This window comes from Asparagus officinalis, chromosome 5 (genome assembly GCF_001876935.1).
Source record: "Asparagus officinalis chromosome 5, Aspof.V1, whole genome shotgun sequence".
NCBI classification, from domain to species: domain Eukaryota; kingdom Viridiplantae; phylum Streptophyta; class Magnoliopsida; order Asparagales; family Asparagaceae; genus Asparagus; species Asparagus officinalis.
Genome location: NC_033798.1, coordinates 84,597,059 through 84,613,454, shown reverse-complemented (window position 1 = coordinate 84,613,454; position 16,396 = coordinate 84,597,059). Strand labels below are relative to the sequence as shown.

The 16,396-nt window shown below is 47.8% G+C and overlaps 1 protein-coding gene across 1 annotated transcript in view; it reads left to right on the top strand.

The window, feature by feature from the left end:
* LOC109842099 overlaps positions 2,969 to 16,396 on the top strand; it is a 20,983-nt gene continuing 7,555 nt past the window's right edge. The window contains exon 1 of the mRNA XM_020411010.1: positions 2,969 to 3,059. Coding sequence (XP_020266599.1) covers positions 2,969 to 3,059 — 91 coding nt within the window. The remainder of the gene's footprint in view (positions 3,060 to 16,396) is intronic.

Sequence of the window (16,396 nt, the reverse complement as noted above, 5' to 3'; positions counted from 1 at the left end):
CTGCGGCTATGTTACTCATCAGGCAGTTCCTGGTTCGAGCAGGGATCACATTGTTGGACTGCGTCCTGGAGTACTGGGGCTAGATACTCCGCCTCGTAACGAGTTCCTCGCCACTGCTTCTACTTTGAGGAATCGCCTCGCTAACTTAGGACGGGAGATGCCTGCACCGCGCCACAGATTCTATGGTTGGGTCCATTCTTTGGACAGGTTTTGGTGGGCTCGTATGACGAAGTACGTCTTGAGCCGATGGAGCGAGGAGTTACATGCTTGCGGCCTTTATGCAGCCATTCGGGCCACCATGCATGGCTTGCCTACAAGCGCGAAGCATTTCTTTGCCCTATGCGAGCTTTATAATCCAGATTCCAACACTTTTCTGACCAGGCACGGAGAGTTGGGCTTGGCTCTTCATGAGATGCACAAGATTTCTGGCTTGCCCATGGGACAGATGCTATACCAGGAGTACTTTCCCTCCAACCATGAGTTGAGTCAGCTGAAGGATCGCATGCCCGACCGCTACGAGACCTTATGGGACCTCACTTGTCATTATCACATTGCTTTGGCGCAGTCTAAGCCCCTAGCGAAGAGGACCAAAGCAAATGTGAGCCTGAAGCAGTTCGCATCATATTTGTTCAGGAATCTGGAGAGCCATTCTGGCCAATCTATTTGTGAACTGGCACCGCTGACTCCTTCAGAGGTTAATGAGCTGCTGAAGAAGACTAACGCCCAATCCTATACCATTAGCAGTCCTGAGAGTGGCTTTCCTGCAGGGACTAAATTCAGATCGTTCTTATATCATGCGACCGCACCGATTCGTCCGATGACTCTCCTTGCCGGTTATCTCGCCATCTGGTTGAAGAAATGTGTGGTCCCGTATCAGTCTGGTGACGCTCTGCCACTGGAAGTGCTCTATCCTGCAGTTCAGCTTGCCTACAAGAAGGAACTTTCGCTTCTTCCGGTGATGGTGGCTAACATTCATCGAGGGCTTCGACAGATTTCTGGTGCTTTTACACGGAGAGATGATGATAAACCGACTCAGATTCCTACCATTAAGGTGGAGCTTCCGTATATTTATTTGATGGCTTGGTTCGTCCTTCATCGTTCCGATGTGATGTCGGTACCGAATGCCATAGACCAGTCTGTTCCCTTTCTACAGCTGCTTGAGAATGGCGAGTGGGAGGGCCGAGGATTCCCCGATATCAGGCGTCAGCTACAAGTCCACAAGTGCTGGGCATTCTCCACTTGCTTCCCACAGTTCTCCAGCCGGTACGGCGAGTGTTTGATTGATGAGGAGAAGCCGAGGGAGTATAGGACTTATTTGGATATGGGCTGCTTTAATTGGCTAGTGAACATTAGGCCGGGTTACCTGACTTTCCGGGTGGGGAATCAGTGTTTTATAGAGCCGTATCTACCTTGCCGATTCGCCCGTCAGTTCGGTTATGACCAGCTTTATGTTGGGAACCCGCGCCAGCAGCTTCGGGCTCATGGAGGTCTGGTGGACGGTCTTCGTGCATGGTTGTGGACCGTGACTGGCTGCACTGGTGCTAGGTTCAGTCTCCCAGGTACTGAGCGGCAGTTGAACCTCACTTTCTTGAGCTGCAAGTGGTTGCTAGCAGCTAATAAGACTGTCCCTGTGAAGCCTATCGAAGAGTTGGTGGCCGAAGAAGCCTCTCAGATTGATTCTCATGTGATCCAGGACGGTGCTCGATCACAGAGGGCTCAGGGCAAGACCCGCCGACTTGATGCAGAAGGTCACAGGGCCTTTAGTTCTGCTGGAGAGGCCTCAGGCGGAGACCCTGAAGACTACGAGGCAGATTTGGAGCAAGGTTAGTCACCTATCTTTCTTTTTCCCTGCATTTCCAAATTGCTATTTCTGACCACTATTCGATGTTTCAGGGACAGCGATCAACAGTGACGACGAATTCCGTCCTTTTACCCGGGCCAGACCTTCGATTGCTGTCCGTGCTGATAGGCGGAAAAGATTAGCCCACAAGCCGCCTGCAAATTCACGAGCATCTGAGATGGACTTGGCTGATGAGGATCCTGTTAGTGACGGAGGTAACGTCTATTCTATAGATCATTTTCTTGATCGTTTAGAACTTCTGGCTCATGCTTTCCCATCCTATGCAGGATATCGTGAGGAAGGCGAGATGAGTCCTGATGATTGTGCATCTCCTGGTGAGCCTGACTCACCGCCCCAGGTAGAAAAGCCTGCAGAGACCGCCCATGTTGGGGAGTCTGTCAATGAAGGACCCAGTTCGGTGATTCCAGGTACATCTTCAAGAGGTAACTTGTCTCTATTGGCCATAGTTTCCTTCCTCTTCCCTTATATCTTTTTATGTCAGATTTTTCGATTGATGACTTCGATGGGGAGGGCCTGCCTATGGACACTTCTATGTTCAGCTTCATGTATGACTCTCCTCAGATCGATGGCCAGCCGCCTCAGGATATGTTTCCTGAGTCTGTACTCCCTCAGACTCCCGGGAACGGTTATTTTGAAGGTGCGTGCCTCTTCTCAAGCTAACTATAGGACTAGCCAATTCCTTGACTAATGCAACTATAAAATGATGTTTCTGTTTTGTGTCTAACAGGAGCTTTCGCTGAGGCTGACCCTGTTGAGCCGGCTGTGCGACCAACTCCACCAGTCGATGCTGCTACAGTCGTTACATCTCCATCACCCCCAGTGACTCGAGGGGAAGGAGGTATAATTTAATTAACTGAGCAATGCCATTCCTTTCCTCGTTGAAGCTTTTGACGAATTCCTCTTCTTTGTGTAGGGCTTCCTTCTCAGCTTCATGTCCTCGTTAAAGAGCTGTTATCGGGCAATGACCCTGAGAAGATCTTCATCAGCGTAGAAGTCCGCTCTTATTTCTCCTCCCTGAATGCTATAATTGGCAAGCTCCTCCACGACGGACTTTCTCTTCGCCAGTTTAAACCCTACCTTGATTCCAAGGTAAATTTAATAAGGGACATGGGATACCCGGACCTAGCGACGGCTATGGTTGATGACCTTGATCGCTTAGAGCATGAGTTTCAGATGCTTCATGAGCTCCGGGATGCAGGTGCCTCTTCATTCATTGCTGCCGAGTTGGATGCTCGTTTACAGACATGGCGTAGTACTCGGATGGTTGCTGAGCTCGAGGTCCAGGTGCAGCGGGGCCGAATAGATCGAGTTGAGGCTGACCTTGCCACTAGATCATCTTCACTTGATGAGCTTGATTCTCAGATAGATCAGCTCCGGCGAGAACTCCGTGAGAAGGAGGACGCGAAGATGCACGTTCAGCAAGCACATGCTGCTTTATCTGATGAGCTGAAGTCCTTGAAGCAGACACTGGCTGAGACAGAGGAGGATGCTGTGAGGACTTTAGCCGCGAACGAAGAGTCTGTCAGAGCTGAGTTACAGGAGGAGCTTAGGCGAGCTTATGATGAGAAGCTGTCTGAGTTTAGTCAGCAGGTTTTTAGCCATGGGCTTGATGTATGATCTTATTTGCTGTAAACTTTGACATTTGATCCTTTTAGTGGAACTGGTTTTTATCTTTGTCTTTATTATGATTCCTCATTCCGCTTGAAATGATTGACCATAATACTCATAGGATTTTTGGCAAACCCCCAGCCTTCAACGGGTTTGATTAGCCTTTACCGACTACCGTTTGAGTCGGGCTAGCATGCGGATTGTCTAAATCCGTTCCGCATGTAACGTTGTGCTAAGAAAGTGAATTCTCTTAGACTTTGTGCTATGATTTTGAATACATAGGCTTCGTCTTTCTCACGGGAATAGACTACCCGGCGACACGTGTTAGGTGTTGACTTTAGGATTTTTGGCTAACCCCCAGCCTTCAACGGGTTTGATTAGCCTTTACCGACTACCGTTTGAGTCGGGCTAGCATGCGGATTGTCTAAATCCGTTCCGCATGTAACGTTGTGCTAAGGGAATGAACTCCCTTAGACTTCGTGCTATGATGTCGAATACATAGACTTCGCCATTGTTACGGGAATAGGCTACCCGGCAACACGTGTTAGGTGTTGACTTTATCCCTACTTAGGTTTCGGGATAAAATACCCCAGACTGGTCTTCTGGTGTCTTTTTCTACGGCGAAAGACTAAACCGGCGACGCGTGTTAGGCGTCGGCATATCCTTTCTTAGGATTCAGGATGAAATTCCCCACACGTGTAAGGCATGGATTTTGGTGTTATTAATAACAACCTACCACAATGTTGAATATATGGGTGGGTGTTCTTTTTAACGGTTAAGAACTAACCGGCAGCGCAGGTTAAGCGCAGACTTATCCTTGCTTAGGTTTCAGGATAGAATACCCCAGAATCGAACTCTGGTGTCTTTTTGTGCGGAAAAAGACTAAACCGGCAGCGCGTGTTAGGCGCAGACTTATCCCTGCTTAGGATTCGGGATAAACTTCCTAGGATGAATCCTAAATTGATAAATTTCGGAAAAGATCGATGCGGGAAAGGCAGAATTTTATATTCTATTTCCCGGTCTTCTTTTAGGGTGAAGGCGAACCCAACAGACAAGGAAGGAAGAATTTTATATTCTATTCCCTGATTCTGGAAAGGAAGAATTTTATATTCTATTTCCAGCGAAGAAGAAACTAGAAGTGGGGTGTCCACTCCGAGAATCTGGAAAATTTAGATAAACTTGCCTTTTATAGGATGAGTTATCTAAACTGAAAATGGGTTCTTCGTTTATCGAAGTGGAATTTTCAACTCCGGTTATAACCATGAACAAGGTTTAACCAAAGAGAAAAAGGGAAGGAGTTCTTTCGTTTATCGAAAAGGGACTCCGAACTGAAAGTGGACCTCTTGCTCATGGAGAGAATCAAGAGGGCCAGAAAAACATTTTTGGTGGACTCACTGTCAATTGAAATTGATCAGTGAGGGATTTTGGTGGTGACAATGATTTTGGGTTATCCTCTAGAATATTAAGTGTAATATTCTTCAAGGAACTTCCCGGTAAACGAGTTATCCTGAATGTACTAGGGATAGTACTTTTTCAGGAACTTCCCATTTATTGGCATTAATTGCCTGGCGCCCTCTTGAGTAATCAGGCGATATGCGCCGTTTGAATAGACTGTGTCTATTACAAACGGTCCTTCCCATTTGGGTTCGAATTTACCTTTCTTCTTGGAGGTGAGAATTATTGGTCGGCGAGCAGCGAGGACCAGATCTCCTTCCTTGAAGCTTCTCTGTCGGACTCTTTTGTTAAAAGCCCTTGACATCCTGGCTTGGTAAAACTCGATGTGTTGTTGAGCCTCCAAACGCTTTTCATCCAGCCTCTCGAGCTCTTCGAGACGCTTCTGATGTTGTTCCTCCGTCGTCATCTCCGTTGCGAGGGCGATCCGAAGGGACGGAATCTGAATTTCCAGCGGTAGCACAGCTTCACATCCGTATACCAGCGAATACGGGGTAGCTCCCGTAGGCGTGCGTATGGTGGTGCGATAAGCCCAGAGTGCTTCACCGAGTTTATCGTCCCAGTCTCGTTTATTGGTCTTCACGAGCTTTGACAAGATCTTGATGATCGTCTTGTTAAACGCCTCCGCTAATCCATTCGCGGCGGGGTAGTAAGCTGTCGACGAAACATCTTCGATTTTGAACTTGTCGCAGAATCTGACGAAGGCATTGCTTATGAACTGTGGACCGTTGTCATGAATGATCCTTCTTGGCACGCCGTGTCGGTAAATGACATGATGCTTGATGAAATTGATGACGTTGTTCGTCTTCACTTCTCTAAGCGGAATCGCTTCAGCCCACTTTGAGAAATAATCTGTGATCGCGAGGATGAACCGATCACCTTTGACTGAAGGGGGAAAAATAGGACCGACTATGTCCATGCCCCAAGTCTCGAACGGCCAAGACGTGGTTGACGTGTGCAACTGCTCTGGCGGTTGATGCATATAATTCGCATGTATCTGGCAAGCGTGGCATTCTCGTGCGTATTCGATTGCGTCACGAACCATCGTTGGCCAGAAATATCCCATCCTCCTGATGCGATCATACAGTTTAGGACCGGGCTGATGCGCACCACATTCTCCTTCGTGTGCTTCCTTAAGAACTTCCTTTGCTTCTCTGTTCGAAAGGCATCGGAGTAAAAGACCGTCGTACCCTCTACGGTATAATGTATGGGTTTCAGTATTATAGAAGAATCTTGGAGCTCTTCGGCGGATTGATTCCTTTTCTTTTACATCCTCTGGCAAGATACCATATTGGACGTAGTCGATGATAGGAAAACGCCAATCTCGGGACTCAGACCCAATTTGAGTTGAATTCACCTCTTTGGCGTTCACGTTTCTATCCTCTTCTTCTTCAATCTCCGTACTGTATATGGGTACGCAGAGTTGATGCGTCCGTACTGTGACTAACAGCTCAGCTTCGGGAGGCTGTGCCAGTGATACTGCTAGTGCCGCCAGTGCGTCTGCATAAGCGTTCTGGAGACGAGGGATGTATTCAATAAAGAATTCTTCGAAAGATTCTGCCATTTTGATGGCTTCCTGGTGGTACGGGATCAGGTCTTGATTCCTGACTTCATACTCACCGCGAACTTGGTTGACTATCAATTGCGAATCTCCAAAAGCTTCGAGATATTCGACCCCCAGCTCTTTGGCGAAACTGAGTCCAATGAGAAGCGCGTTGTATTCGGCAACATTATTGGAGCACGGACTAGTCAACGAATAAGCCCGAGGCATCACGTGCTTTCCAGGGGAGATTAAGACGACTCCAACTCCAGAGGAAACTGTAGGACATCCCGGGGTTATTACTCTATTAACTGCCCTTGAGGCACCATCGAAGTATAATTGCCATACTTGTTGGTGTGATGTGGTGTTAACCTCGTGGGTTTCATCCGGCAAGTCATCATATACTTCTGCCGTATCTGTGGTCGGGTTTGCCGCCAAAAGGTCACAAATCGCCTGTCCTTTTATCGACTTCTGCTGCTTGAAGTGCAAATCGTATTGGGACAAGAGAAGGGCCCACTTCGCTAGACGCCAATTCATAGAGGCCGGTTGCGTCATAAACACCCGTACTGGATTAACGTTGGAGATAACGTAGATCGTCTGTCCCACTAGGTAATGCCGCATCTTTTGCATCGCAAATACCAATGCAAGGCATTCTTTCTCAATCATCGGATATCGAGACTCAGCGCCTACCAAGGTCCGACTGAGGTAATAAACTGCCTGTTCGTGACCGTTATCATCGTCTTGCGCTAGTAAGGCACTTATCGAGTGGTTCATCGCCTTGAGATAAATCAAGAACGGTTTACCAGATTTCGGTGCAACGAGAACAGGAGGGTTCGCCAGATATGTTTTGATATCTTCGAACGCTTTTTGGCAGGCATCATCCCAGATGAATGATACTCCTTTCTTGTTCAGCTTAGAGAACGGTTGGCACTTCCCAGAAAGATTTGAGATGAAACGCCGGATATAAGCTAAACGCCCTTGCAATCCTCTGAGTTCTCTCAGATTCCTCGGGGGCTGCAATTCATGTATCGCCTTCACCTTATCAGGATCGATATGTATACCCTTAGTGGTGACGACGAACCCAAGAAATTTTCCGCTGGACATTCCAAGAAATGATTTAGTGGGGTTCATCTTCAACTGATGACTCCTCATGAGATCGAACATTGTCTTCAAATCCTTGATGTGATCTTCCTTGTTGCGGCTTTTCACAACCAAATCATCAACGTAACATTCGACTGTTTTCCTGAGATGTTCTTGGAAAATCTTAGTCATCGCTCGCTGGTATGTGGCACCGGCATTCTTCAGGCCGAAAGGCATCACCGTATAGCAGAAAACGCCGAGGGGTGTTCTAAACGCCGTATGCTTCTCATCCTCTGGATGCATCTTGATCTGGTTATATCCCGAAAATCCATCCATGAAGGACATCCTCTCAAATCCACATGTATTGTCGATAATGACATCCGTGATCGGGAGAGGGAAATCGTCTTTCGGACATGCTTCATTCAGGTTCCTGAAGTCGATGCAAATCCTGATTTTGCCATTCTTCTTCATGACGGGAACGATGTTGGCTAACCAGTCTGGATGTTGTTCCTCTCGGATAAATCCTGATTCGATCAACTTCTTAACCTCTGCCTCAATGGCTTCCATAATCTGCGGACGAAACCGTCTTTGCTGTTGCTTGACAGGTTTGGCATCCGGCTTGATATCGAGGCGGTGCATTGCGACATTGGGGTCGAGCCCTGGCATGTCTTCATAATTCCATGCGAAGACGTCGATATATTCCCTGATGAGAGCAATCAATTCCTCCTTCTCATCTGGGGGAAGACTGTCGCTGATGAATATAGGCTTTGGGTTAGCTTCATCACCCATGTTAATCTGGACTATTTTATCTTCAGTGGGTGGTTCTCTTTGCTCGAACCTATCGCCATACTGCATATTCAGATGGTGAACCCACGGGTCTTCCCATGTTGGCATTTGATCGTCGTCTTCCATGGTGGATGGATCAGCTGTAGTCATGTTCGCCATTAGGGTTTTGAAAACTTCTCCCAGACTTGTATCGGAGTCCCACTCTGAAGCATCGGGAGAGTATCCCTTCTTGGCTTTGTTAGCAATTTGATCGATAATTTGCCAACCACATTCGTCATCTGATGAAACATAACCTAAGCCTCGCCCATATTTATAATAATCCTCAGGTTTACCTTTTGGTACATATACTGCTTTGGCTGGATTACGAGGACCTCGATCGAAGTATAAACCTTCTCCGAGTGTGAAATCGTAGCCCTGCTTTTCCATGAGCTTGCGCGCTTCTGGACTATACTTGGATAGATGTCGACCAGGTTTGTCATCATCTTCGTCTTCACTTAGGAAATGATCTGGTAACGGAGAGCTTTTTCCTTTACCGTAAATCACTTCTTTAGCACCTCTTACTTTGTTCGGGATGACCATGGTTGTTCCGAAAGAATGCTGGAGGTGTTCCTTCGTTACATAGGATGATCGGATCGGCATATACAACTCAGGATTGTCGTACAGCTCTTTTATCACATCATCAAGAGACAAGGAGTACTCTAAATCATCTTTTATTGCAATATCGGCAAGTTGCCAGTTACAACCTCCATCTGACGATTGTTCATCGTCAAGATTGATTACAAAGGGTACAATGTCATTTAAAACAAAACCGCCATTGTAATCGAATCCGGCTTCAGAATCAGCTTCTTCTCCGCTGTCTGTGCCCTGGGCCGATGGTTCAGTATCGGATTCGTTACCATAAAGGAGAGAATCGGTGAAATAATTCTCATACCCCTTGAATGGTTGCTTATCCGCGACCACCGTCCTAACCTCATTGTCAGTGTCGACATACTTCAAACACTGATGGAGAGTAGAGGGAATTATCACGTTACTATGGATCCAAGGCCGACCCAATAGTAAGTTGTACGAAGTCTCCGCATCGATCACATAACACGTGACTTCTGTCTTCAGATCTCCCATCTGGCACTTCACCCGGATCTTACCCAAGGGTCTTGACCCACTAGTGTTGAATCCATAAATAACAGTGCCTGTGGACGCCAACTTGCTTACTGGGATGCCGAGGAAATGCATCAATCGAAGCGGCATAATACTCACAGCAGAACCCGGATCCACTTGGATTCGGTTGACTTGGCTGGAGCCAATGTATCCGACGAAATATAACGGCCGATCGTGGTTCGAATTCTTCGTCTGCATATCTTCTTTGGTGAAAGTAATGCAGGGAAGGTTCTTAGTCGCTATGTTGCACTGTTGACTCAGCGGTTCTGGCTGTTCAGGTATCGGCTTGACTTGAGTCAGAAATACCTCTGCATTGGCCAAAGCTTCTTGTAGGGCCTCCCTGGTTTCTTTGGATAATCGCAGCAACTCATACAGCGTTATCCGTGCAGGAATGTTGGCTAATTGCGCCATAATGTCGAAGCTATGCGGAGTCTTCGAGCTTTCCGGTTTGTCTCTTCCAATTGGACGACTGAAACGAGACTGCTTCGGATTCTGTACCTCTTGGGGATTCTTCTCTTTTGGTTTATTCACCGGTTGTCGTAGAGCTTCTTTACCCGGTGTGGGACTTGCAATCACTCCCATCTCCGTGAGAGTTTTGGCTGGTCCCCGCTTGTTCACCCCCTGCTCACTAGGTGGCGGATAATTGTAGTGGTATTCATTTCCGCTCCGTGTCGCAAAAGCTTCTTGTTCTTCTTCAGAGAGCAGGAAAGTGGAGATTCTTTCGTCATCTTCCCCTGGGATAGCAGAGACTCCATAACAAGACTTCCCTTTTCCTTTAGACTTCCTCCCGGATGACGAACCGGCCCATTGTTCATCTCCAATCAGATCTGGATGAACCCAAAGGATTTCGCCATTTGGGGTTGTGTGCGGCACAAGTCCCTTTTGGCGCTGTCCGTGCGGATCGTCATTCACCGTCTTCATCCCGACTTTGGTGACGCGTTTTGGCTCGAACCAAGTTGTAGGCACCGACCCAAAACTGATTGACACTGCGTTGGCCCCCACATTCTTGGCTGGTTTCGGGGTTATGACTCCTACGTCGATTAACGCCTGGATCTTGTCCTTGAGGTGGTAGCATGATCTCGTAGGGTGGTGGACCGCTCTGTGGTACGCGCAGTACTTTGGATCCGTCACTTTGCTGGCCCCTTCTTGATCCACGATCGCCGGCAACTGGATCTTGTTGTTCTCCAACAGGTATTTGAAGATGCCGGGAACTTCATCATCCTTGAAGGAGTACACTTTAGGAAACCTCGGCTCCGCAGATTTCTGCTTCTGAGGCCGTTGTTGCCATTGTCCTCGAGATTGTTGGGGTGCTTGTTGCTGTGGCTGCTGTTGCTGTGGTTGCAATTGAAAGGTTTGATTAGCATCAACTGCATTAGCTTGTGCCTTACCTTTCCCCCGTGGGACGAAGTTTTGCTTTGGAACACTCGTCGCCGGTTGGCCTCTTTCCGCCTTCTTCCTCTTGAGGAATCGCTCAGCTTGCTCTCCCCGGACTTTCAAGTCCTTCCATGTATTGGATGGTGCTGTCCCCATTGCTTCTAGCACGTCCAACGCGAGGTTGTTGTGGCAGGTCTGGAGGATGAATTCCTCGGTGATCGGGTCCCGGCAATTCATCGCCTTGTTCCGGAATCTTTTGACGAAGGTATCGACTAACTCTCCGTCCTTCTGCTTCTCATCGAGCAACGATCCGATAGATATCTCGGTGTCGTCGTCGAAGAAGTTGGCCAGGAACTTGGTCTCCATGTCATCCCAGCTGTTTACGCTGCCTGGCTTGAGGCGGCGATACCAATCGAAGGCGGCTCCGCGAAGAGTGCCGACGAATGACCGCACCATCAGAGGCTCATTACCAGAGATCACCCCCAAATGCGATTTGAAGTAAATCAAATGCTGGGTAGGTGAACCCATCCCATTAAACGGCGTGAAGTTAATTAGATTAAACTTCGCCGGATATGGGATCGATTCCCATTCTCTTGGGTATGGGCAAGGAATGCCTGTTTTCTTCGTCTCTTGAGCGGAAATTAGTGTGTTGATTTTGCTCTCGAGGTTCTTGATCTTCAGGTTTTCGCCGGTTTCTTCGCCAGCATTCTCATTACCACCCCCTGCGTTGACGGGAGGATCATTGGTGTTACGAGCATTTGTATCCTCATCTTCCACATTAATCGGGTTACGATGATTCTGCTCGCCTTGTTGGTTCGCCAATGCTTGGATCTGTTGGTCATGCATTTCTCTCATCTGCTGCATGGCCATCTCCATCTCAAATTTGAAACTTTCTTTCTGCTTAGCCAAAGCGTCTTCAAGCATCTTGGCCATCTGCTCCGCACTTATCATCAGGGCCTCGCGGGGTTGTCCCTCGCTGGATACTGTATTATCTGATGCCACCGCGGAGCCGGCATCAGATTCTTCATCTTCTGAAGGGCGTCTTGTCCGAATCCTACCATAAGTTGCTCGCTCTATGGTTCCGGACTGCAGACGGGTTCTAGGTCGGGAAGCTTTCAGAATCGACTCGAAATCTTCTCGTGCCGATGTCCCTTTGCTCGTCATGTTGGTGGTGACCCTCGGAAATTCTCCGTCTTCAATCACCCTTCTTCTTCGTTGGAAGCGCCTAGGCCTTGGTTTTGGCGTTTCCGCATTAAGTCTTTCAAAAACTGAAACTCTTTCGGGGACCGCCTTAATGCAATTGCATTCCGACAATACCGCCCGAATGAGTTTGGAACAGGGACATTGAATTTCCCGTTCTCGGGGACTCCTCTTCCTGGTTCTATTCGTACCCCCAGCACGATAGTACAACTCGTCATTTTGACAGTCAGAGTAACCTATCGTGTGCGGGCACGCCTTCTCAGGTACAACACAATCATTATCAGATGATAATGTTTCCATCTGAGGTTGACTTGCCTTCTTTGGGCTTTCAAAGGTTACCCGCCTCAAAACATGCCTTTTTGGGCGTGAATTTTCGGCGTGATCTTGGACTTCAATGCGCAAATTGGTGCGCGCAGCTGCCTTGAGGTCTTTGTCATGCTGGAGGTGATGGCGACCCCCAGTATGTTGAGTCGTTCTGGGCTTCTTCATCGGGCCCAAACGCTCGTGAATTGGAGCTTTGCCTCTCACGTCAGGAATTGGACCGAGGCGCTCCAAAATTGGTTTCTTCTTGCGGGATGACTCTGCATGATCTCCCGGAGAAGTTATTGGGATTGACGGCGACTTTGGTTGACTCGCCGGAGTTTGACCTTCCTTAGAAGGCTGCACTGGTTGCTTTTTGGCCTGAGTCGCCACTTCAGACTTAGGCTTCCAGACTTGTCGTGTTGGTGGTGGCTTCTTCTCCACCTCCTTTTGCAGCTTTCTACGGGCTTCCTGAGCTTGAGCCCGTGCCTGCGCTGACATCGCGCGGCGCTTGCGAATGCGCTCCTCGAGTGTCGAACGGTTCCGTTTGACGCGGACCCATTCTTTCTTTGGCGGCTTGGAAGAGTCGCCATTCATTGGTGGTTGAGGCTGTTTGCCTCTTCTGTTCTTCAACTCCGCGTGGTAGCGGAATCCGTCCGTAGACTCCATCGCCTTAGCGAATTGCCGCGCAAGGCGTTGACGACGCCTCTGGCGGGCTCTCTTTGAGAGAGTCACAACGCCCTGAACAGTAGAGGCGTTGGCGGGAGTTGGGTTGACCTGATTGGAGGTCGGTGGAACTTCATTTGACGCAACTTCGGCGTCAGTTGGGTTGAGAGCTTCGTGGGCTTCCCGAGCAGCTTCAAACCAACGAGCTTTTCTCCCGGAGGAGAACTTCTTGGACTTGCGGGGGGAGATAGAGCCGGACGAGGACACGTACTCCTCGAACTTGGCTTGGTCGAACTCGTACTCGACCTCCTCCACGACCGGGATTGCAATCCGCGGCTGCGACGCATCGATCTCGTTGGCGAGATCGTCGGCTCCCACTGTGGTCGCCAGATTGTTCGCGTGGAAAACTGTTTTCTTTTTCATTGATATGATTGTCATCTTGGGTTACAAAGATCCGGTCTTTTATAGATCCGGTTACAACTAAATCAAAGAAAATAAAGAAAAATTACAACTCTCCTCTGTGAACAAATCACGAGCTCCTGTTTTGCGGTCGCTCGCTTTGGTGGGTTCTTTGCCTGCGCCGGGGTTAATCCGTGGACCACCGCGCGATCTAGATCCGGTCGGATCTACACGAGTATGCGGGTATTATTCCACGAAGGGAATAATAGCCGGGAGGGATTAATCCACCAAGGGAATAATCGCTCAGATCTCGAGATCTAAGACCAAGCTTAGATCTGGAGTGTAGTCTCGTGTAGATCTCAGATCTGTTCTTTCTTCCTCTCGAGATCCTGCCTTTTCTGACGTGGATGGTCGCCGAGGATCAGATCTGAATGGTGCAAGTCTTCTGGTCTTCAAGCTCCGAGTTCACTCTTCAATCCGGCAGAGTTTCGGCTCTTGAAAGTTCGACCCCTGAAAATGAACATCTCTAGGCCTATTTATAGGCTCTCAGGACAGTGGCTGCAAAAAGGGAATTGTCGGCCACCTCTGCATTTCATCCCGGTGAGGACCACTTATACAGCTGAGTCTTATGCGAGGATCTTCATTCGGGAGATAGTTCGACTTCACGGAGTACCGGACACGATCGTGTCAGATCGAGGATCGGTTTTCACTTCACATTTTTGGAGGAGTTTTCAGGACTCATTTGGCAGCACGCTATCTTATAGCAGTGTATTTCACCCCCAGACGGATGGCCAGACGGAGAGGGTGAATCAGGTGTTGGAGGACATGTTGCGGGCATGTGTCATTGACTTCCAGGGTAGTTGGGAGGATCATATTCCACTGGTAGAGTTCGCTTATAACAATAGTTATCAAGCGATGATCGGTATGGCCCCGTATGAAGCATTGTATGGGAGACCTTGTAGATCACCGATATGTTGGGCCGAGCCGGAGGATAGCTTGATGCTTGGGCCCGAGCTAGTGAGGCAGACCACTGAGAAGGTAGCTTTGATCAGGGAGCGGATTTTAGCCGCTCAGAGTCGGCAGAAGAGTTATGCAGATAAGAGGCGAAGACCCTTGGAGTTTCAGGTGGGAGACTCAGTCATGCTGAAGGTATCGCCTATGAAGGGCGTACAGCGATTTGGGAGACGGGTAAAGCTTGCACCGAGATATATCGGGCCGTTTCAGATTCTAGAGCGTATTGGAGCCGTGTCATACAGACTAGATCTTCCCGCATCTATGTCTAGTATACACAACATGTTCCATATTTCTATGCTCAAGAAGCATTTGCATGATGAGGAGCAGCAGCGAGTATTGGATGCACCGGAGATCACACTTCAGGATGATTTGACCACTATTGAGATTCCGGTTTGTATTCTTGCCAGAGAGGACAAGAGGCTTAGAAACAAGGTAATTCCCTTGGTGAAAGTTCAGTGGAACCGAGGAGGCATTGAGGAGATTTCTTGGGAGCGCGAGGAGGACATGCACCGTGACTACCCACATTTGTTTGAGCAGGTAAATAAATTCTTATTTTGATTTCACGTCTGAATCTATAATGAGAATAATTTCGCTTAAATTTTAATCTTTTGGAACACATGGTATATGTATGGGGGGTTCCTTGTCTGGATTTTTCACCCGATGTACTAGTTCGCGGTCGACCGCGAGAATTTACGGTCGACCGCCGTTCACTCCAACGGTCATTTTGTATAGAGTATGATTTCCGATTCTGTTGGTTTTTTGGTCATTTCTGTTGGTCTTTTGGCTGAGGTTTTGGGAGGCTATAAATACCCCATTGATCTCAGGTCTAATGTGTAAAACCCCGAAAATTCTATAATAAGTATATGTGAATTATTAATAGTGAATAATTCTCTTATGATGAATAATCATGTAAATATATCAGATGAATATATATTTATCAGTGTTTGGGAACCCAACAGGTGTTTATATATGAGAGACATCGAGTGAGATGTGTCCAGCAGGTGAAATGCCTACAGAAGGCAGTTTGTTTTTCAGGTTCGGGTTTTAGTTTTGGGCTATTGGGTTTCGGGTCGGGTTGGGGAATTGGTGTCGGGTTAGGGCTTTGGTATACATTCTAAACCTACCCAGGAGAGCCTCCCCCTTCATCTCAACGTAAAACCCTAGCCTCTTTGTCTCTCCCCTCTCAGAACCCTAACTGGACCTGGTGATCTTTGAGGAGTTTGGAGGAGTTCCAGGGGATTTCAGCAGATTGGATCTCAGGAGAATCATCTCCAGAACGTTCGTCAACACCCAAGGCGAGTATCATCTCGTCCAATCCCTCACCCCTGTTTTCCATGATCTTTATTTTGGATTTTATGAGTTTTGGATGAGCCAAAATAGTATTTTTGTTAAGAAACGATTTCTCTATGGTATAATAATATGAATCAGAGGTTTTAGTTTATAAAAAACTCACCCAATACCTGTTTGATGACGATCTAGATCTAAGAACAAAATCATTTTTTTACTGTCATTGAAACGATTTGGAAATTTTTTCTCATGTTTCTTTTTATAATATTGGAAGTATAGATTTCAAGCCTGAGATTTGTTGTTTATGTTCAGTATGATTTTAAAACCTTAGAACTCTTGTTATCGTAGAGATTTGCAAAATTTCGTTTCAGGTTTCGAGCTGACGGAAACCCAGATTTGGGTTTCTGTCCGCTCGGCGGTCAACCGACGCAGTCGACCGCTGGGCTCGTTTTGAGTTTTCGGTCGACCGCTTCGTCGTTTCGGTCGACCGCCGATTATTTCGGTCGACCGCGACATTATTTCGGTCGACCGCCAGACTCGTAATAGAGATCGGTCGATCGAGTCGGTCGACCGACACTCTGTCTGTGGTATTTTCCCCATTCTGGGTATTTTTTGAGTGTTCTGTTCAGGTTTGGGAGTTTGACTGGACTATCTGTCATTGGTATTTAGACTTG